General features: G+C 41.5%; 1 protein-coding gene across 6 annotated transcripts in view; it reads left to right on the plus strand.

Annotated features, from left to right (window-relative positions):
• The window catches only part of LOC134340122 (protein TANC2-like), an 828,834-nt gene that overhangs the window by 763,560 nt on the left and 41,901 nt on the right, over nt 1-23,373 (plus strand). For all 6 annotated transcript variants that reach the window (XM_063036995.1, XM_063036994.1, XM_063036997.1 and 3 more), the window contains 3 exons: nt 12,433-12,566; nt 15,614-15,737; nt 17,009-17,184. In XM_063036995.1, coding sequence (XP_062893065.1) covers nt 12,433-12,566; nt 15,614-15,737; nt 17,009-17,184 — 434 coding nt within the window. The remainder of the gene's footprint in view (nt 1-12,432; nt 12,567-15,613; nt 15,738-17,008; nt 17,185-23,373) is intronic.

Here is a 23,373-nt window from a genome sequence, read left to right on the forward strand (position 1 = left end):
TCTTAAACCTGGAAAAACCTGTAATTTAGACATCTCCACAGTGCCCCCAAATGAAGGTCATTGATCTAACAGTCAAACTGATTTCTAAACAAAAACTGTTCAGTCACCAACAATTTTTCTCTCACCACTGGAATTTACATTCCCAAAATAATTCAGTATTTTCAATTTCATTTCATTTTGAAAAATGAGGTTCAGTACATAAAAAGTAGATTAACCATTAGTAAAGACCAAAGACAATCAAATTTGAAAATAATTAAATAATTTAAGAAAATTAATAACCAAGTGTAGCACCTAGCACAATGACAAAATGTGAGGCATTTCTCCCCATTCCAACATGAGGCCATTGGTGATCAACAGTAAATATGTCTGTTTTATTTTCTGCTTCAGTTTGTTTGTTCCACTGCAGGGGCTTTTGAGAAATGCATGGGGAATGAGATCACATCTCCACTGTTAACACAGAACAGTTTGGGAATTTTTTTGAATCGATCAGTTAATTGTATAACAGACATGTGTACCATATACAGCAATAGATTACTTGAACAGATTGAATGTGATAAGATTTAGACGCTATGTGAACATCCTTGCATTCTCATTCATTCATCTTTTCAGCACAGCTTTATATTCCTTCCTAATGTATTTATGGAATGTCCTTTTAAATGCTCTTATAATGTTTGCCCCAACATGATCTTGAGTTCCACCTTCTTGTCACTCTTCGTGCAAAGTGTTTTTGCCTGGATTATCTATTGGATTATTGATTAAACTTGAATTAAGTTAAGTTTCCAATTTTATTGTTTGTTCAGATGATTTTATATTTCCTTTTCCCTTTGAATTCTTGTACAATTATTACATGTTTACTTACTGAAGTAGAGTTATACAGCATGGAAATGGGCTCTTCTGTCTGACTTGTCCATGCTCATCAAGTTGCGTATCAGCACTATTCCCACTTTCTTACATTTGGCCCATATCCCTCTATTCCTTTCCTACCCATGTATTTGCCCAAATGCTTTTTGAAAGTGCTGATTCTATCCTCCTAAACTAACTCCACTGGCAGCTTGTTCCATATACCCACCACACATTATATGGAAAAACATCCCCCTCAGATCTCCTTTTCATATTCTCTTCATCACCATAAACCTACAGTATACCCTGTAGTTTTGGTAAAGAGCCATGACTTCCTATCCCTCTCTAAGCCCCTTATAATTTTATAAACTTCTTAAAAAGTCAACCTCAGTCTCTCAAGCTCCAGTGAGAACAACCCAGCCTATTCAACCTCATGTTGTAACTTAAACCCTTCATTTGAAACAACATCCTCATGAATCTCCTCTGAACTTTTTGTGCTGCTACCATATCCTTACCAGAACTGCAACAACATTATATCCCAACTTGCATATTCAGTACCTTTGTTTATGAAGGCAAGCATGCTAAATTCCTTCTACATTACCCTATTCAGCTGTGTTGCTGATTTCAGGGAGTTATGAATTCGTACCTAATATCTCTCATTACATCTAAGCTCCTGAAATCCCCGCCCTTCACTCTATGTCATTAATGACCCAAAATCGATTACCTCACACAGGATTAAAACTCATCTGTCACCATTTTGATCAAGTTTCCAGCTAATATGTGTTCTTGTGCATCCTTTGCACCATCCTTGTTGTCTGCAGTTACACCAATTTTTGGGGCATCAGCAACTCACTTATCAGACCACAGGCATAACCATATAACAAATACAGCACGGCAACAGGCCATCTCGGCCCTTCTAGTCCGTGCCGAACTCTTACTCTCACCTAGTCCCACCGACCTGCACTCAGCCCATAACCCTCCATTCCTTTCCTGTCCATATATCTATCCAATTTAACTTTAAATGACAACATCGAACCTGCCTCAACCACTTCTGCTGGAAGCTCGTTCCACACAGCTACCACTCTCTGAGTAAAGAAGTTCCCCTTCATGTTACCCCTAAACTTTTGCCCTTTAACTCTCAACTCATGTCCTCTTGTTTGAATCTCCCCCACTCTCAATGGAAAAAGCCTATCCACATCAACTCTATCTATCCCCCTCATAATTTTAAATACCTCTATCAAGTCCCCCCTTCAACCTTCTATGCTCCAAAGAATAAAAATCCAACTTGTTCAACCTATCTCCGTAACTTAGGAAATGAAACCCAGGCAACATTCTAGTAAATCTCCTCTGTACTCTCTCTATTTTGTTGACATATTTCCTATAATTTGGTGACCAGAACTGTACACAATACTCCAAATTTGGCCTCACCAATGCCTTGTACAATTTCAACATTACATCCCAACTCCTATACTCAATGCTCTGATTTATAAAGGCCAGCATACCAAATGCTTTCTTCACCACCCTATCCACATGAGATTCCACCTTCAGGGAACTATGCACCATTATTCCTAGATCCCTCTGTTCTACTGCATTCTTCAATGCCCTACCATTTACCCTGCATGTCCTATTTTGATTAGTCCTACCAAAATGTAGCACCTCACATCTATCAGCATTAAATTCCATCTGCCATCTTTCAACCCACTCTTCTAAGTGGTCTAAATCTCTGCAAGCTTTGAAAACCTACTTCATTATCCACAACTCCACCTATCTTAGTATCATCTGCATACTTACTAATCCAGTTTACCACCCCATCATCTAGATCATTAATATATATGACAAACAACATTGGACCCAGTACAGATCCCTGAGGCACACCACTAGACACCGTCCTCCAATCTGACACACAGTTATCCACCACTACTCTCTGGCATCTCCCATCCAGCCACTGCTGAATCTATTTTACTACTTCGATATTAATGCCTAACGATTGAACCTTCCTAACTAACCTTCCGTGTGGAACCTTGTCAAAGGCCTTACTGAAGTCCATATAGACAACATCCACCGCTTTACCCTAATCAACATTCCTAGTAACCTCTTCAAAAAATTCAATAAGATTTGTCAAACATGACTTTCCACGCACAAATCCATGTTGACAGTTCCTAATCAGACCCTGTCTATCCAGATAATTATATATACCATCTCTAAGAATACTTTCCATCAATTTACCCACCACTGATGTCAAACTCACAGGCCAATAATTGCTAGGTTCACTCTTAGAACCCTTTTTAAACAATGGAACAACATGAGCAATATGCCAATCCTCCGACACCATCCCCTTTTCTAAAGACATTAGAAATATTTCTGTCAGAGCCCCTGCTATTTCCACACTAACTTCTCTCAAGGTCCTAGGGAATATCCTGTCCGGACCCGGAGACTTATCCACTTTTATATTCCTTAAAAGCGCCAGTACTTCCTCTTCTTTAATCATCATAACTACCCTACTTATTTCCCTTATCTTACACAATTCAATATCCTTCTCCTTAGTGAATACTGAAGAAAAGAAATTGTTCAAAATCTCCCTCATCTCGTTTGGCTCTGCACATAGCCATCCACTGTGATTCTCTAAGGGACCAATTTTATCCCTCACTATCCTTTTGCTATTAATATAACTGTAGAAACCCTTTGGATTTATTTTCACCTTACTTGCCAAAACAGCCTTGTATCTTCTTTAGCTTTTCTAATTTTTTTCTTAAGATTCTTTTTACATTCTTTATATTCCTCGAGCACCTCACTTACTCCAAGCTGCCTGTATTTATTGTAGATCCCTCTCTTTTTCTGAACCAAGTTTCCAATATCCCTTGAAAACCATGGCTCTCTCAAACTTTTAACCTTTCCTTTCAACCTAACAGGAACATAAAGTTCCTGTACCCTCAAAATTTCACCTTTAAATGACCTCCATTTCTCTATTACATCCTTCCCATAAAACAAATTGTCCCAATCCACTCCTTCTAAATCCTTTCACATCTCCTCAAAGTTAGCCTTTCTCCAATCAAAAATCTCAACCCTGGGTCCAGTCCTATCCTTCTCCATAATTATATTGAAACTAATGGTATTGTGATCACTGGACCCAAAGTGCTTCCCCACACATACCTCCGTCACCTGCCCTATCTCATTCCCTAACATATACTCATCAATGTCATTTATAAATATGGCAAATAACGAAGTTCCTAACACTGAACCTTACACTACACCACTGGTTTCAAACTTTCAGTCGGAAAAGCCAACCTTGCCAAAAAACTTACGATCCCATGAGCCCTAACTTTCTGAACCAGCCTATTGTGCATGATGTTATCAAGAGCCTTGCTGAAGTCCATGTACACTATATCTCAGCAATGCTTATTTAAAAGTACAGAAGGGACAAACGGTGGGGGGGGGCATTGTCGGGAGTAGGCCAATGGTGAGAGTAGGGGTGTTAGACTCTGGCTGAAAGGAGGCTTCGGCTCGAAAGAGACGTTGGCTCCGGGTAAGCTTCTGTTAAAGTTCCCTTTTTTCCCTCTCTTACTGTACCGAGTGTAGTAAATGATTTCCAGAGTCTCCCAGGAAACTACATCTGCATGAAGTGCATTCAGCTGCAGTTCCTTGAAGACCGTGTTAGGAATCTGGAGCAGCAGCTGGATGACCTTTGGCTTGTACAGGAGAGTGAGGAGATAATCAATCAAAGTTACAGGGAAACAGTCACCCCAAGGTTGCAGTAGCTGAGTAGCTGGGTGACTGTCAGGAGAAATGGAAATGTGAATGGGCAGTTAGTGCAGAGCACCACTGTGGACATTCCACTCAATGATAAGTATACTGTTTTGGATACTGTTGTGGGGGATGACCACCCAACGGAATGCCACAGAGACCAGGTTACTGGCATGGGTCCATGGTGTGGAAGGGAGAGTGGAAGAGTAGGGGAGTGGAAGTGATACGTGATTCAATAGTCAGGGGAACGACAGGAGATTCTGTGGATGTGAACGGAGTACTCAGATGGTATGTAGCCTCCCAGGTGCCAGGGTCAGGGATGTCTCAGATCACTTCCACTGCATTTTGGAGGGGGAGGGAGAGCAGCCAGATGTCTTGGTACATATTGGTACCAATGACATTGGAAGGAAAAGCAAAGAGGTCCTGATCAGAGAATTTAAAGAGCTGGGTAGAAAGCTGAGAAGCAGGGTCTCCAGGGTAGTAATTTTCTGTACTGCTGCCTATGCCATGCACCAGTAGGGGTAGAAACAGGATGATTTGGCAAAATAATGCATGGCTGAGAGCAGGGGGCAGGGCTTCAGGTTCTTGGATCACTGGGATCTCTTTTGGGGGAGATGTGACCTGTACAAAAGTGACAGGTTGCACCTGATCCTGAGTGGAACCAATGTTCTCGCGGACAGGTTTGTTAGAGCTGTTGGGGAGGATTTAAGCTAATTTGGCAGAGTGGTAGGAACTGGAGTAAAGGGACTCTGGATAGGACAGATGGTAAAAAAGCAGATAGCGTACAGTCAGGTTGTCAGGAAGGGCAAGCAGACAATAAGACAAAATTGCTGTCAGCAGGGTGAGTACCAGTGTATTAGGGATACAGAATCAAAAAGGGTAGCAAATACAGCACTCAAAGTATTATATCTCAATGCATGGAGCATAAGAAATAAGGTGGATGATCTTGTTGTACTTTTACAGATTGTTGGGGTATGATGTTGTGACCATCACTGACTGAAACTTGGCTGAAGGATGGTTGTAGTTGGGAGCTGAATGTCCAAGGTTACACATTATATCGGAGGGATGAGAAGGTAGACAGAGGGGTGGTGTGGCTCTACTGGTAAAGAATGGCATCAAATCAGTACAAAGATGTGACATAGGAATGGAAGATGTTGAATCCTTGTGGGTTGAGTTAAGAAACTGCAAGGGTAAAAGGACATTGATGGCAATTATATGCAGGCCTCCCAACAGTAGCTAGGACGTGGACCACAGATTACAATGGGAAATAGAAAAGGTGAGTTAAAAAGGCAATGTTATGATAGTCATGGGAGATTTCAACATGCAGGTCGATTGGGAAAATCAGGTTGGTAACAGATCTCAAGAGAGTAAGCTTGTTGAATGCCTGAGAGATGGCTTTTTAGAGCAGTTTGTCGTTAAGCCCACTAGGGGATCAGCTATACTAGACTGAGTGTTAATGTAATAAGCCGGAGGCAATTAGGGAGGTTAAGGTAAAAGAAACCTTAGGAACCAGTGATCACAATATGATTGAGTTCAACTTGAAATTTGATATTGAGAAATAAAGTCTCATGTAGCAGTATTTCAGTGGAGTAAAAGAAATTATAGTGGTATGAGAGAGGAGTTGGCTAAAGTAAATTGGAAGGAGTTGGTGGCAGGAATGACAGCAGAGCAGCAATGGCGTGAGTTTCTGGGAAAAATGAGGAAGGTGCAGGATAGATGTATTCGAAAAATAAACAAATACTCAAGTGGCAAAATAGTACAACCATGGCTGACAAGGGAAGTCAAAATTAATGTAAAAGCAAAAGAGTGGGCATACAACAAAGCAAAAACTAGTGGGAGATAGAGGATTGGGAAGTTTTTAAAAACCTACAGAGAGCAACTAAAAGAATCATAAGGAGGAAAAAGATGAAATATGAAAGCAAGCTAGCAAACCATATCAAAGTGGATAGCAAATGCTTTTTCAAGTATGTAAAAAATAAACGAATGGTGCAACACACATCAAAGTTGCTGGTGAAGGCAGCAGGCCAGGCAGCATCTCTAGGAAGAGGTACAGTCGAAGTTTCAGGCCGAGACCCTTCGTCAGGACTAACTGAAGGAAGAGTTAGTAAGAGATTTGAAAGTGGGAGGGAGAAGAGGAGATCCAAAATGATAGGAGAAGACAGGAGGGAGAGGGATGGAGCCAAGAGCTGGACAGGTGATTGGCAAAAGGGATATGAGAGGATCATGGGACAGGAGGCCTAGGGAGAAAGAAAAGGGGGAGGGGGGAAAACCCAGAGGATGGGCAAGGGGTATAGTGAGAGGGAGAGAGGGAGAAAAAAGAGAGAGAGAAAAACAATGTGTGTATATAAATAAATAATGGATGGGGTATGAGGGGGAGGTGGGGCATTAGTGGAAGTTTGAGAAGTCAATGTTCATGTCATCAGGTTGGAGGCTACCCAGACGGAATATAAGGTGTTGTTCCTCCAACCTGAGTGTGGCTTCATCTTTACGGTAGAGGAGGCCGTGGATAGGCATATCAGAATGAGAATGGGACGTGGAATTAAAATGTGTGGCCACTGGGAGATCCTGTTTTCTCTGGCGGACAGAGCGTAGGTGTTCAGCAAAACAATCTCCCAGTCTGCGTCGGGTCTCGCCAATATATAGAAGGCCACATTGGGAGCACTGGACGCGGTATATCACCCCAGTGGACTCACAGGTGAAGTGTCGCCTCACCTGGAAGAACTGTCTGGGGCCCTGAATGGTGGTAAGGGAGGAAGTGTAAAGGTATGTGTAGCACTTGTTCCACTTACAAGGATAAGTGCTAGGAGGGAGATCGGTGGGGAGGGATGGGGGGCACGAATGGACAAGGGAGTCGCGTGGATAGGACAAGATAGGACAAAGTCAGCTTGGTTTCCTTAAGGGAAAATCCTGCCTGATGAACCTGTTGGAATTCTTTGAGGAGCTTACAAGTAGGTTAGATAAAGGGGATGCAGTGGATGTTGTATATCTGGACTTTCAGAAGGCTTTTGACAAGGTGCCACACAAGAGGCTGCTTACCAATTTAAAAGCCCATGGTATACAGGAAAGTTACTGGCATGGTTAGAGCATTGGCTGATTGGTAGGAGGCAGTGAGTGGAAATAAAAGGATTATTTTCTAGTTGGCTGCTGGTGACTAGTGGTGTTCCACAGGGATCGGTGTTGGGACCACTTCTTTTTATGCTGTATATCAATGATTTAGATCATGGAATAGATGGCTTTGTTGCCAAGTTTGCAGATGATATGAAGATTGATTGAAGTGTAGGTAGTGTTGAGGAACAAGGTAGGCTACAGAAGGTCTTAAACAGATTTGGAGAATGGGCAAGAAAGTGGCAAATGAAATACAATGTTGGAAATTGTATCGTCATGCATTTTGGAAGTAGAAATAAATGTGCAGAATATTTTCTAAATAGGGAGAAAATCCAAAAATCTGAGATGCAAAGGGAGTTGAGAGTCCTTGTGGAGGACACCCTGAAGGTTAACTTGCATGTAGAGTTGGTGCTGAGGAAGGCAAATGCAATGTGAGCATTTATTTCAAGAGGTCTAGAGTACAAGAACAGGGATGTGATGCTGAAACTTTATAAGGCACTGGTGAGGCCTCACCTTGAGTATTGTGAACAGTTTTGGGCTCCTCATCTAAGAAAAGATGTGCTGGCATTGGAGAGCGTTCAGAGGAGATTTACAAAGATGATTCCAGGAATGAAAGGGTTATCATACGAGGAATGTTTGATGGTTTTGGGTCTGTACTCGCTGGAATTTAGAAGAATGGGGGGGGGGGGGGTTGGCAGTTCTCATTGAAACCTTTCAAATATTGAAAGGCCTAGACAGAGTAGATGTGGAAATGATGCTTCCCATGGTGGGGCAGTCTAGGACAAGAGGGCACAGCCTTGTATTGAGGGATGCCACAGAAACACAGAAAACATACAGCACAATACAGGCCCTTCAGCCCACAGAACTGTGCCGAACATGTCCCTACCTTAGGCTTTACCCATAGCCCTCTATTTTTCTAAGCTCCATGTAGCCATCCCGGAGTCTCTTAAAAGACCCTATTGTTTCCGCCTCCACCACCACTGCCAGCAGTCCATTCCACACACTCACCACTCCCTGCGTAAAAAAACTTACCCCTGACATCTCCTCTGTACCTGCTTCCAAGCACCTTAAACCTGTTCCCTCTCATGCTAGCCATTTCAGCCCTGGGGAAAAGCCTCTGACTATCCACACGATCAATGCCTCTCATTATCTTGTACACCTCTATCACGTCACCTCTCATCCTCCATCGCTCCAAGCAGAAAAGGCTGAGTTCACTCAACCTATTCTCATAAGGCATGCTCCCCAATCCAGGCAACATCCTTGTAAATCTCCTCTGCACCCTTTCTATAATTTCCACGTCCTTCCTGTAGTGAGGCGACCAGAACTGAGCACAGTACTCCAAGTGGGGTCTGACCAGGGTCCTATATAGCTGCAACATTACCTCTCAGCTCTTAAACTCAATCCCACGATTGATGAAGGCCAATGCACCGTATGCCTTCTTAACCACAGAGTCAACCTGCATAGCAGCTTTGAGTGTCCTATGGACTGGGACCCCAAGATCCCTCTGATCCTCCACACTGCCAAGAGTCTTACCATTAATACTATATTCTGCCATCATATTTGACCTACCAAAATGAATCATCTCACACTTATCTGGGTTGAACTCCATCTGCCTCCTCTCAGCCCAGTTTTGCATCCTATCAATGTCCCGTTGTAACCTCTGACAGCCCTCCACACTATCCAGAACACACCCAACCTTAGTGTCATCAGCAAATTTACTAACCCATCCCTCCACTTCCTCATCCGGGTCATTTATAAAAATCACGAAGAGAGGGGGGTCCCAGAACAGATCCTTGAGGCACACCACTGGTCGCCAGCCTCCATGCAGAATATGACCCGTCTACAATCACTCTTTGCCTTCTGTGGGCAAGCCAGGTCTGGATCCACAAAGCAATGTCCCCTTGGATCCCATGCCTCCTTAAATGTCCATTTAAAACAGGGATGCGAAGGAATTTCTTTAGCCAGAGGGTGATGAATTTATGGAATTTGTTACCACAAGCAGCTGTGGAGGCCAGGTCGTTGAGTGTATTTAAGGCAGAGCTTGACAGGTTCTTGATTGGACATGGCATCAAAAGTTACGGGGAGAAGGCTAGGGAATGGGGCTGAGGAAGGGAGAAAAGGATCCTCCGCGATTGGTGGAGCAAACTTAATGGGCCAAATGGCCTTTTTCTGCTCCTATGTCTTATTGTCTATGGTCCTATCTACCACCTTGTTTTCATGAATTTTCTTGGTAATCTCCTCAAAAAAAATTCGCATCAGTGAAGCGGGATTTCCCATGCACAAAAGCATGCTGATGCTCCTTAATTAGCCCTTGCCTTTCAAGTAATCATAAATCCTGTGTTTTTTTTTAAGTCTAAGACTTTTATCCCCTGTAATTTCCCTAACTAACTGATGTCAGGCTCATTAGCTTGTAGTTGTCTGGCTTATCCATACTGCCCTTCTGGAATATGAAACAATATTAAGCCTTAGAACTCTAGTATTTCACTTGTAGATAATTCAGTAAACTTCTTCAGAGCTCCTGCGATCTCCTCCCTTGCTGTCCATAACACCCTGTGTTGGATTTCCTCAGACTCAGGGGATTTGTCCATCTTAATGTGCATCAATATCTCTAACACTTCTTTTTTCATGATATGCACATTCTAAACTGTTAGCATATGCCTGCCATAACTCTCCATCCTCCCCATCCTTCTCTCTCGTGAATACTGATGTGACCTATTCATTTAGGGCATGTCCCTTGGCTCCATGTAAATACTTGTCTTTTGGTTCCTGAAAGTACCAACTTTCTCCCAAGCTACCCTCTTTTTTTCTCACTATATATTTATAGAATGTTTAGGATCTGTCTTGAATTCGAATGGCCAGGACCAGATCATGTCCCTTTTGCTCTTCTAATTACTTTAAAATATCTATAAAACCTCAAAAGCCTCACTTGATAACTGTTTCCTATACCTGATGTGCATTTCCTTCTTTTTCTTGAACAATGCTTTAATTTCCATTGATAACCAAGGCTCCCATATCTGCTTATTGTCCTTACAGAGACATGCTAATATTGAGCTCTTACCGTTTCACTTTTAAACACTTCCCACTTATCAGATGTTATTCTTCCCTCTTGCAGATACTCCCAGTCTAATTTTGCCAGGTGCTCTCCTGCATCATTGAAGTCTGTCATTCCCAATTTTAGACCTTAATCTTATCCTTTTCCAAATCTACCTTAAAGCTTACTGAATTGTAGTTACTGTTCACAAAGAAGCCCTCCATTAACACTTCCACCACTTGCCCATCCTCATTACGTCATGGGAAGATTTCTTTCTATGCTGCATTCCCCTCCCCCCACCCATCTATAGCATTGTAGAGTATGTTAGACCTGTGAAACAGATAAGAGGTGCTGACTTGCTCATGATAAATCTGGCTTTTTCAGCACTTATGACTGAACTTATTATGACAGGGGCATGGTAGCATCGTGGCTAGCACAACGCTTTCCAGTAGCAGCGATCTGGATTCAATTCCCACCCCGCCTGTAAAGAGTTTGTACATCCTCCCCGTGACCATGTGGGTTTTCTCTGAATTCTCCGGTTTTCTTCCACAGTCTAAAGACGCACCAGTTGGTAGGTTAATTGGGCATTATAAATTGTCCTGTGATGAGACTAGGGTTAAATCGGGGGATTGCTGAGCAGCACAGCTCTAAGGTCCAGATGAGCCTACTCCGTGTTGTATCGCAATAAAAATTTTTTAAACTTTGGAATAATATTGAAGGATGTAGAAGTACAACATGGCCACTGTCTGAGTACATGAAAGATTTATTATTATTTCTTTCTTCAGCAGTGCTTAGTTCCCAATTTTTAGTTTAGGACAAGAGGTATGACATTAGTAGCTCTATGACACTGTTCCTATAATCTCAGAAGGATTGGAAAATTATGCACAGGGGCTTTGCAATTTCCTTCCTTAGCAAACTCATTGGTTGATTGCTTTCCATTTTGAGTTCAGCCAATTTTTTAAGTTCGTCCTATTTATCTATTTTCTTATCTTAACCCATTCATCATCACTGAAATGTTTTCCTTTAACACGATATAAGCAGTAAACTCTTCTCTTGTGAGCACAGGTCCAATGTACTGTCATTTCTAATTCATTGAACAAGTAATACCACTTACATTTGATAATTTTGCAAAATATTTTAGAATTTTAGGCAATATGTTGAGGACGACTGAAATACAAAAACAGATTTGGTGCTAACATATTTATCACCTCAGTGATTTATTCTATTCAATAATTTCTGTTACTTTTATAAGCTGCTAGACTGGAGAATATTGTGCATCCTTCTGGTAACATAAGGGCAAGAGTTTCTGCTGGAAAGGTACTGATAGGAGCAAAGACGTTTGTACGTCAAGAATAAAGGAAGGTTAAATAAATGAAGGATGGTTAAGTAAATTGGGCTCAATTTCTCTAGAGAGAGAAAAGATTACTTCAAAGTGACTGAAATGGCGAATGTGAAGGTAATTGAAAAAGTTAATCCCAGCAAACCTTGTTTTACTTTGATAATGGGTTCATGTTTCACACAGCAAGATGCCAGATGAAACATCTTCTAAAAATAGGAATCAATTATTGAGCTATCCATTGAAACAGACAATAGTGGTGTGCTCTGGAAGCAGTCTGAGGCACATCTGATTTGAATGATATGACTTGTTGAATTCAGTGAACTTTCTATTCAAAATTCCCACACTCTTCTGAATCCATGCATTTATATGCTCTCAGCGCTGACTGCTGCAGCCGGACGAGGAAAGCTTGAAGTATGCAGACTGCTTTTAGAACAAGGAGCTGCAGTGTCGCAGTCTAACAGGCGAGGGATTGTCCCACTCTTCAGTGCAGTGAGACAAGGACACTGGCAGGTAAGTTGACTTAGTTATGCTGTAACATATGTATTCCATCCATCCCTTGTAGTTCTCAAGATGTCATCCAGCTAGTGGAACTGCATCTGTCTGTACTACTCTTTGCGCGCTTATAACCAGAGAATCGCCAGTACTGGTTATCATCCCATATTTGTACTATTTTCCTCTGTGCTCCCATGTGTACAGTCCGAGACTCTTCTGATTTTTTATCCACATTAATGGTCTGCTCAGATATAAAGTTAAATTTTGACCCAAGCCTAGCCTGGCCACAACTAAACAGAAGCCAAGATATATTTTTTTTGATATCCTATCCAATCCAATCCAATCCAATCCAATGTAATGCATTTATTCAGTTCCTATTGAACTCTAATCTGCATGTATTACCCATCCTTAATTGCTCTTGAATAGGTGGTGACAAGTCACTGCCCTAAACTGCTGGAGACATCTGGTACAGTACTCCCACCATGCTTTCTGGGTGAGGAGTACCTGTTCCAATACCCAGCAGTGATGGATGAAATGGCAATATATTTCCAGGTTCAGGTGGTGTGTAACTTGGAGGAGAATCTATAGGTAGTTATATTCCCATGCTTCTTGTCTCCTTGTCTTCTTATTTGGTAGATTTTGCAGGTTTGGGAAGTGCAGTCGGTAGCTGAGGCAAGTAGTTCAAGTACATTTTATGGATAGAACATACTGCAACATAGTGGAGTGTTGGAGGAAAGATAAAATATTCAGTTAGGTGAATGGAGTGGCAATCAAATAGTTAGCTTTGTCCTGGTGTTTAGCTTCTTGAATGGTGTTTATTCAGGTTAGTTGAAAGTATTCTTGAATGCTCCTGGTATATCTTGTCAATGGGGCAAAAGCTTTGGGGCAGAAGGGTTGTCATTTTAGCAAGATATCCAGTTTCTGACCTGCTAGGATAATGCAGTTGACAGTGTCTTACTGGAGAAGGCTGTTGCCTGGTGCTTCCATGAGTGCAACACTATTTGTCAATTAAACTGATAAAACCCAGTCAAGGACTCCAAGAATATTCTTTTTCTTGATGTTGGCTTGGCCCAGCAAGAGTGTGCTAAAAGCAAGATTGAAACATTCACATCCATGTTCAGATGAAAGTGCTAGATCAAGGACCTATTCCAATAACTCCCTGAGACTATTATTATTGAAGCCGGTCTCCAGCCAATTTGATTTAATCATCCGAACCAGAGAATATCCTGGCTTTAATATTACAATCTTATACTCCAGAACTAACTGTGCCTCTAGCCAAGCTGTTTCATTACAATTACAAACATTGCCTCTGTCTGTCAATATGGAAATTTGTCAAGCTATGTTATGTTCACAGAAAAAACAGGACAAATCCAACCTGGTTAACTACTGTCAATCACCAATGGAAGTTGTTATCCACAGTGCGGTGGAACTGAGACTTATTCACTGATAACATATTCATTACTGCCAGGTTTAGGTTTCAGCAAGACAACTTCTCCTCCAGGTCTAATTATGGCTCAAAGAGCAACGTTCTAGAGGGGAAGTAAGAGTTACTGCCCATGACACCAAAGTGGCAATTGACCAAGGGTGGCATCAGGAAGCAACAAAGGGGAAAAATTCCAGTGTCACACTTTGACTAAAGCTGATGGTTACGTCTCTTGGACATAATCATCCCAGCCCAGGGCATTGCAGAAGATGTTCCTCACCCTGACTCCAATCATCTTTATCTTCATTAATGATCTGCCTTCCTTTAGGAGAACAGAAGAGGGGTTGTTAGCTGATGATTTCATAATGTTCAAGTCTATTCAAAACTGTCAGCAAGGTTTGGATAATATTAAGCCATGAGCTGATAAGTACCACATAACATTTGTTTCTCCAAAATGTCAGACGGTGACCATCTCTAACAAAAGAAAATCTAACCAGTTTTCTTTGATCTTCAGAAGAATTAGTACTTCCAAATCCTTCATCATTAACATCCAGGTGGTTGCCAGCGAAGTTCAACCAGACTCGCAACATACTTGCCATGGCTACAAGAGCAGATCAGAGGTTGAGAATCCTGTAATAAGTCACTCACCTCCTGATATCTTCAAGAGGTGTGATTGAATACTCTCTGCTTACCTGGATAAGAAGAAGCTGAGCACCATCCAAGATAAAGCAGCCTGCATGATTACCACTCCATCAACTACCTAACATTCATTCCCAACATCATTTGTACACAGTAGCTGCGGTGTGTACCATAAAAATGCCCCTCAGCCTACATTTTCAGCACTTCCCAAACCTGCAATCCCAACCAAGAAAAACAGGGTCAGAAGGTGTGCAATAATATCTGCTTGTTGTCATCCAAGTTGCAGAAGTTGGAAGTGTATTGCCACATTCTTTCACTGGCTCCAAATCTTGCAATTTCCTACCAAGTAGTACCATGGCATTACTTTTCACCAAAGAGCGGATCAAGAGGGTGACTCAGGCTATCTTCTCAAGAGCAATTTGTGGTGGTCAATAAATACTGCCTTCCAGTGACGCCCAAGAAAATAAATTATTTTACAAATGCTGGATCCCAATTAAAGAACGCATCAATTCCCTGCATAGTTTTAGCTACCCTACCTCTGTGATCTCCTCCAACCTTATAACTCTCTCAGATATCTCTAGTCCTCTTTATCTGGCCTTTGGTCATCCCTGATTTTAATTGTGTCTTCAGCTGCCAAAAATGCTAAGGTCTATACTTCCTTTTCTAAACTTCTCCACCCTTCTTTTCCTCTTTTCTCCTTTAGTATGCTTTTTTAAACCTACTTCTTTTGACCAAATTTTGGTCTTTTGCCTAGTGTTTCCTTAAGTGGCCCAGCATTAGATTTTGTGTGAAAAGCTGGGAAAGGGTCTCGGCCCAAAACGTCGACTGTACCTCTTCCTATAGATGCTGCCTGGCCTGCTGCGTTCACCAACAATTTTTATGTGTGTTGTTTGATACCCCTTAAGATGATTTTTGCTAAATAAGGTGCTCAATTAGCAGAAAGAAGTTGGTGCTTTGTGTGTTATGCTGCTTTGAATTAGTTAAATATTGTTTATGTTTTCAGATAGTGGACTTGCTGCTAACTCATGGTGCGGATTCAAATATGGCAGATAAGCAGGGTAGAACCCCTCTAATGATGGCGGCATCAGAGGGGCACCTAGACACGGTGGAATTCTTGCTTTCTCAAGGTTAGTTTTGAAGAGAGGTTGTTGAGAACACCATTCACATATTTATTCTCTCATTTCAAAAATGGGAGTATTCTGTGAAAATATATTAATCATAAATGTTAATTTGTATAAAAATAGTTTTTGCTCTAAATTAGATAGGATCTAATTAGCAGAAGAAATGGGAAGTGCATCGCACTACTTCCTGTCCCACTGATGTATTTTGTCCCAGACCATGTTAATTTCTGTTCACGTAAGGTCGTTCTGCATTTGTAAACTCAGACACTGAAATAGATAGTGGTGTTTCTGAGATCATGGCTGATCTTCATTCTCTTCATTCCTCTACACCACTCCATCCATCCACCTTTTCTCCATATCTGTGGCGTACTTGTCCAAGAGAATACCTTTGATCTCAAAATTAAATTGACTCAGCATGTCACACTTAGAAACAACTCAATATTTTATGATCTCTATTCCATAAAGACTCATGGAAAATAGTGCTTTTACATTAACATGGTGAGCTTAAAAGTGCCACCGTAATAAATGTAAATAATGTACATTATATTAAAATGTTAGCATTGAAGGTACTGGGTAATAATGGGATAGAGTATCACTTCCCTTCTGATGAAAGATTGGCTTTATTTGTCACATATACATTGAAACATCAAAACATACAGCAAAATGTGCCGTTTTGTGTCAGCAATCAACATAGGCTGAGGACGTGCGGGGGGGGCAGCCCACAAGTGTTGCCATACATCCAGCGTCAACATAGCATGCCCATAGCTTACTAACCTGAACCCTAACCAGTGCATCTTTGGAATGTGGAAGGAAACTGGAGCACCCAGATAGAATCCACATGGTCCCGGGGAGAATGTACAAACTCCTTACAGACAAGAGTAGGAATTGAACCCCGATCACTGATTACTGATACTGTAACACTTGGTGCTAACTGCCACACTACCATGCTGATGACAGGTTATATCACTAGATGCACATTGTTTGACTTTTGTAACTGATTACAAGACATCTGTGTTCTATGTGTATTTCATAGAATGATATTGGAGAAAATCATTGCCTCTAAGTCTTCAGAGTATGTATACTCCCAACACCAGGAGGCAATTCATATTTTCATTTACAGCAAAGGTGTTTGTTCTGTTACTGCCACATATGATTCTATCAGACCAAGTAAGACCAAGATGATCAATGTTTTTTTTTAATTTCCTGTTGTCTTAAACATTACTGAATTTATTACCAGATGAAATCTATGTAGCCATTGCACATTCTCTGTTCTACAGGAGCAGCACTTTCACTAATGGATAAGGAGGGATTGACTGCCCTCAGCTGGGCATGTCTGAAGGGTCACCTGCCTGTAGTTCAGTCTTTAGTAGAAAGGGGTGCTGCAACTGATCATGCAGATAAAAATGGACGGACACCTCTGGATCTTGCAGCATTTTATGGTGATGCAGATGTTGTAAGTATCTCATATTTTAACACTCCATTGAGACGAATGCTCAGTGTAGTTTATCTTTTGGTGTCCTGGAATATCACTTTGCATTCTCACTTCATACAGCTGTACCAGAATCAAAGATTGGGATATGGAAACTCTCAGTCTGGGTGGGTTGCTTCATCAGGTGCATTGTTAGTTTGTTTTTCTCAGATTTCAAACTCAAATAAACTTTTAAAATAACAGATAGGACAGAACATAAAAGCTTAATACATTGTTTGACCAGATAAAAATACCTTAATTAGATTTGGATATGGCAGTATTTTTGTGCATCCTTGCAAGGAGTAGCTGTACCCTGGGTCATGAAAGTAAATACCTTTAACCAATTCCTTGATTGGTATGAAAGTGGAAGGGCAGGTCTTTAGTTATCCCAAAAACTCATCCACCCTTGTGCCACACAGTTTGATCCAGGAACGCAGCACACTGACTGTCACAGCTATATTCTCAGGAACATTTTGCCAATCTGTGAGTCTCTCCTTTCATCTTCCCCATATTCAAAAAAACTGTCAGAGCCATTGAATCACTGTCGGCATTTTTGACACTTAAGGCAATTTTTTTTTAAGAAAAATATTTGCGACATACTAAAGAGTCTTTTAAAACATTGAGCTAATCAACGTGAATAAAAGCAAGCTACTTATCTTGCCCCTAGCAGACAATTTCTTCTATTCAATTGAAAGGAGACTGCTATGCTTGCTCTGTGCAGGCTCAGCAGCCTGCTAGCTGGGAAACCTACAGAAGGTCACACTGACAGCACTGCAATACTGGATTTCTGTCAGAATACCCAGGTAGGTCCCAAGATTACTGCTGGTAGCAAGAGAGGAGATCTGCTTCATGATTACTGTATATTTTAAGCTTAAACTGTACTTTCTGATTTGTCTAGCATCAAAGTCAATGTCAAGTTTATGGTCACATGCCTAAGTACACGTATGCACAGGGGCAATGGAAACTTACTTGCAACAGCATCTCAGGCACACTGGCAATTTAAGAGACACTTAATATGGTTATAAACAGATTAATGGCAAGATAATGATGAAATACATCTATTCTTAATGTTGTTTTATTCAATATACAGTGCTAACTTGAATGATGCTCAGATTCTCTTTCTGAATTGCTGATACAGAACCAAAATGCTCAGAAAACTAATATTCAATGAATTAGTCACTGGGTTGGATACTGTCGTCCTGACAACTTGCTGATCTAATAGACATTTGGAATGTGGTTGAGTTATGCCTCTCACTCTTCCTCCTGTTTTGTTGATGAGATTTTATTCTACTTTTAATTCCTTTTAATCCCTTTTGATTTTAGAGGCATAGTTATACAGCACAGAAACAGGCCCTATGGCCCATCTCATCCATGCTGACCAATGTGTTTACCTGAGCTAGTCCAATTTGTCTGCATTTAGTCCAAATACCTCTAAACCTTTCTTATTCATGTACATGTCTAAATGTCTTTTAAATGTTGTACTTGTACCCATCTCTACCACTTCCTCTGGCAGCTCATTCCATATATCCACCACCCGCTGTGTAAAAAAAAGTTGCCCCTCAGGTCCCTGTTAAATTTTTCCCCTCTCACCTTAAGTTTTAGATTTGCCAACCCAACCCAAGGAGAAAAGATTGTGACCATTCACCTTATCTGTGTCCTCCATGATCTTATAAACCTCTAGAAGGTCACACTTCAGCCTCTTACTCAAGAGAAAACAGCTCAAGTCAGTCCAGTCTCTCTTTATGATTCAAGCCATCCATGGCTGGCAGCATCCTTGTGAATCTTTTCTGCACCATTTCCACCATTAATGGCATCCTTTCTATAGCTAGGCGACCAGAACTGCACACAATACCCCAAATTTGGTCTCACCAACATCTTGTACAGCTGTCACATGAAGTCCCAACTCTTATACTGAATGCCCTGACTGATAAAGGCAAGTATGCCATATGTCTTTTTCATCACCCTGTCTAAGCTGTGTTGCCGCTTTCAGGGACGTATGTACAGTGGATTCCTGTTAATTGGCACGCATTGGGACCAGTATGATTTGGCCCAATTAAGCAACTGTCCTACTTAGCCAAAGTTTCATGAAAATAGTTTAAAAAAGACAAACTACTGCTTAACGGAGGAATAAATTATGTATTTAAATGAAATACATAATAAATTAGAACTCTTCATCACCACTATGTGCCTTGTCGTATGACGTGAGTGATCATGGTCTTGACCATGATTGTTCTTGGCAAATTTTTCTACAGAAGTGGTTTGCCATTGCCTTCTTCTGGACAGTGTCTTTACAAGGCTGGCGACCCTAGCCATTGTCAATACTCTTCAGAGATTGTCTGCCTGATTTCAGTGGTCTCATAACCAGGACTTGTGATATGCACCAGCTGCTCATACGACCATCCACCACCTGCTTCCATGGCTGCACGTGACCCTGATCGGGAGGCTAAGCAAGTGCTACACCTTCCCCAAGGGTGGCCTGCAGGCTAGCAGAGGCCAGGAGTGCTTTACACCTCCTTTGATAGAGACGTATCTCCCACCACCCCAACCAATATTACTACAGTGCTATAATACTGTGTATTATAGCACTGTAGTAATCGTTATCGACAGAGGAATTCATCTAGTGTACGCTGCCATCTTTTTTTGATTGACTGTAAATGAATAAAATCAGCACAGGCATCTAGTGCAGATAACGTACTGCCTTCATTGCCTTCCTGCAGGAAGTAGTATCAAAAGTCACTGCTTTTCAATTTGGTGTCTGTCGGCCCAAATGAATAATGTAACACAAGCACATGCAACTGATGCTATTTAAAAACCATTTTCTCTAAGCACGGTGTAGTGTCTAACGGCCATTTAGGTGCATGCAACTGACGCTAGATAGAAACTGTTGCAAAAATCTTCATTTTCATTGTAACATTCAAGGTGATTGCCAATATCTTCAAATTCTTTGTAGTTCCTAACTTGCTGAAGTAGTGAAATCATTTTCACTCCCGCTCGTTTCTTGCATCTCCAAGCCTGAATGCTTGAAACCGCAGTGAGCAAAACAGTTCTGAATTGCCTTACTACTTATTTCTTGCCAAGTATCAAAATCGCTGCTTTTTGAACACAAACATGCAACTGACGCTGTTTAAAGACTGCTCACTCGAAGCACGGTGTAGTGTCTAAGAGCCATGCAAGTGCACGCAACTGACGCCAGTTAGAAACTGTTCGGCAACTGCCTCCCATTCCAATTAAGCAGCATAGCATCCCAAATCAATGAAGGGAATCCCAGCTATTTTCTCAATGAGTTTTTTGTTCTTTAAGAGTTGTCCCAAATAAGTGGCTACCCCAATTAAGCAATGGCCCAATTAACTGGAATCCACTGTACTTGTACTCCGAGGTCTCTCTGTTCTACAACACTCTCCAAGGCCCAGCCATATACCATGCAGGTCTTGCCCTGGTTTAACTTTTGAAAATGCAACACTTTCACTTGTTCAAGTTGAATTCCATCTGCCATTCCTTGGCCCACTTTCCAAGTTCTAAATCTTGCTGTAATCTTAGATAACCTTCTTCATTGTCCACCATACCACCAATTTTGGTGTCATCCACAAACTTAATAACCATGCCACCTACATTCTCATCTAACTTGTTAATATAGATGACAAACTAAGAGGGGATTTGGCAAGGATCCCTGTGGCACATCACTGCTCACAGGCCCCCAATCTGGAAAAGCAACCCTGCACTGCCATCCTCTGTGTCCTAGCACTGAACCAATTTTGTATTCAATTGGCTAGCTCTCCCTGGATCCCATATTATTTAGTCTTACAAAGATGGCCCTTTTCAAAGACTTTGCTAAAGTGGTTTTGTATTCATACCTATGCATTACAAGAAAAAAAATTACGCATGCTAGGACCCTTAACAGCATTGATATACAGATAGATCTTGGGGTGCAAGGCCGTAGCTCCCTGAAAGTGGCTTCAGAAATTGATAGGGTGCTGAAGAATGCATATGGTATGCTTGCCTTTATCAGTTGAGGAACTGAATTCAAGAGTCAGCAAGTTATGTTGCAGCTTTATAAAACTGATTAGGCTGCATCAGGAGCTTTGCATTCAGTTCTGGTTTCTCATTATAGGAAGACTACGGAGGCTTTGGAGAGGGTGCTGAAGAGGTTTACCAGGGTGCTGCCTGGATTAGAGGGCAGGTGCTAAACTGAGAGGTTGGACAAACTAGAGTTGTTTTCTCTGAAACGGCAGAGGCTGAGGAGAGATATGACAGAAGTTAATAAGATTATGAGAGGCATAGATAGAGAGAGGTGAAATGACTAATACTAGAGGGCATGCATTTAAAGTGAGAGGGAGAAAGTTTCAAAGGAGATGTGCTGCAGATGTTTTTTACACAGGAATTGATGGATGCCTGGATTGCTCTGCCAGGGCTGGTGATAGAGGCAGATACGATAGTGGAATTTCAGAGGCTCTTTGAACAGGCAGAAATATATGCAGAAAATGAAGAGATATGGACCATGTGCAGACAGAATGGATTAGTGTAATTAGACATCATTAGCTTAATTAGTTCAGCACAACATCATGATCCAAAGGACCTGTTCCTGTCCTGTACTGTTCTGTGTTCTATAGCAAAATTATGAAAAATATCAAATTATGGAGCAATATAGCACAGAAGCAGGCCCTTTGTCCCACTGTATTCATGTCAGCTCTCAAGTCACCATCTTGTTTAGTCGCACTTAATCTGTAGCCCATTCTATCTTGGTGATTTAAGTGCTTGTCTAAGTACTACTTAAATGTTATGAGAGAACCTACCTCCACCACCAACTCAAACTCTGCATTCCAGATTCCAACTGTCCTCTAGGTAAATAAAGTTCCTTCTCAAATTCCTTCTAATTGCTTACCCCTTACCCCAAACTGATTCTCACTGTTTTAGACCATAACACATGGGAGAGAGAAGTAGGCCATTTGGCCCATCAAGTCTGCTCTGCCGTTCCATCATGACTGATTTATCATCCCGCTCAAACCTATTTTCCTGTCTTCTCCCCATAATCTTTGACACCCTTACTAATCAAGAATCTATCAACTTCCACTTTAAATATACCCGGTGACTTGGCCTCCACAGCCACCTGTGGCAACAAATTCCAGATTCACCACCCTCTGGCTAAAGAAATCCCTCCTCATCTTTATTCAAAATGGACGTCCTTCTATTCTGAGGCTGTGCCCGCTGGTCCTGGACAATAAGACCACTATAGGAAATGTCTTCTCCACAACTAATCTGTCTAGGCCTTTCAATATTTGATAGGTTTCAATGAAATCCTCTCACATTCTTCTGAACTCCAGTGAGTACAGACCCAGAGCCATCAAACACGCCTCATATGTTAACTGTTTCATTCCTGGAATCATTCTCGTGAACCACCTCTGGACCCTCTCGAATGCCAGCTCATACTTTCTTAGATGAAGGGCCCAAGACTGCTCACAATACTCAGAGCAGTCTGAGCAATGTCTTATAAAGCTCAAGAGTACCTCCTTGCTTTCATATTCTAGTCCTCTCAAAATGAATGCTAACTTTGCATTTGATTTCCTCACAACGGACTCAACCTGCAAGTTAGCCTTTAGGGAATCGTGCATGAGAACTCCCAACTCCCTTTGTACCTCTGATTTTTGAATTTTCTCCCCACTTAGAAAATAGCCTATGCCTTGTACTGAAGTGCACGTCCAGAAACTTCGCTATACTATATTCCATCTGCCACTTCTTTGCTCATTCTCCCAGTCTGTGAAAGTGCTTCTACAGACTCCCTGCTTCCTCAGCACAATCCGCCCCACCACCTATCTTCATATTGTCCACAAACTTGGCCACAAGTATCAATTCTGTCGTCCAATTTATTGACATATAATGTGAAAAGAAGCAGTCCCAACACCAATCCCACCGAAACACTAGTTACTGGCAGCCAACCAGAAAAGATCCCCATTATTCCCACTCTTTACATTCTGCTAGTCAGCCAATCTTCTATCCATGCTAGTATCTTTCTTGTAATACCATGGGCTCTTATCTTGTTAACCTCATATGTGGCACGTTTGTCAAAGGCCCTCTGAAAATCTAAATACACAACATCCACAGACACTCCATTGTTTATCCTGCCTGTTAATTCGTCAAGGAATTCCAACATATTTGTCAGGCAAGATTTTCCTTTGAGGA

Source organism: Mobula hypostoma, chromosome X1 (genome assembly GCF_963921235.1).
Source record: "Mobula hypostoma chromosome X1, sMobHyp1.1, whole genome shotgun sequence".
Lineage (NCBI taxonomy): Eukaryota > Metazoa > Chordata > Chondrichthyes > Myliobatiformes > Myliobatidae > Mobula > Mobula hypostoma.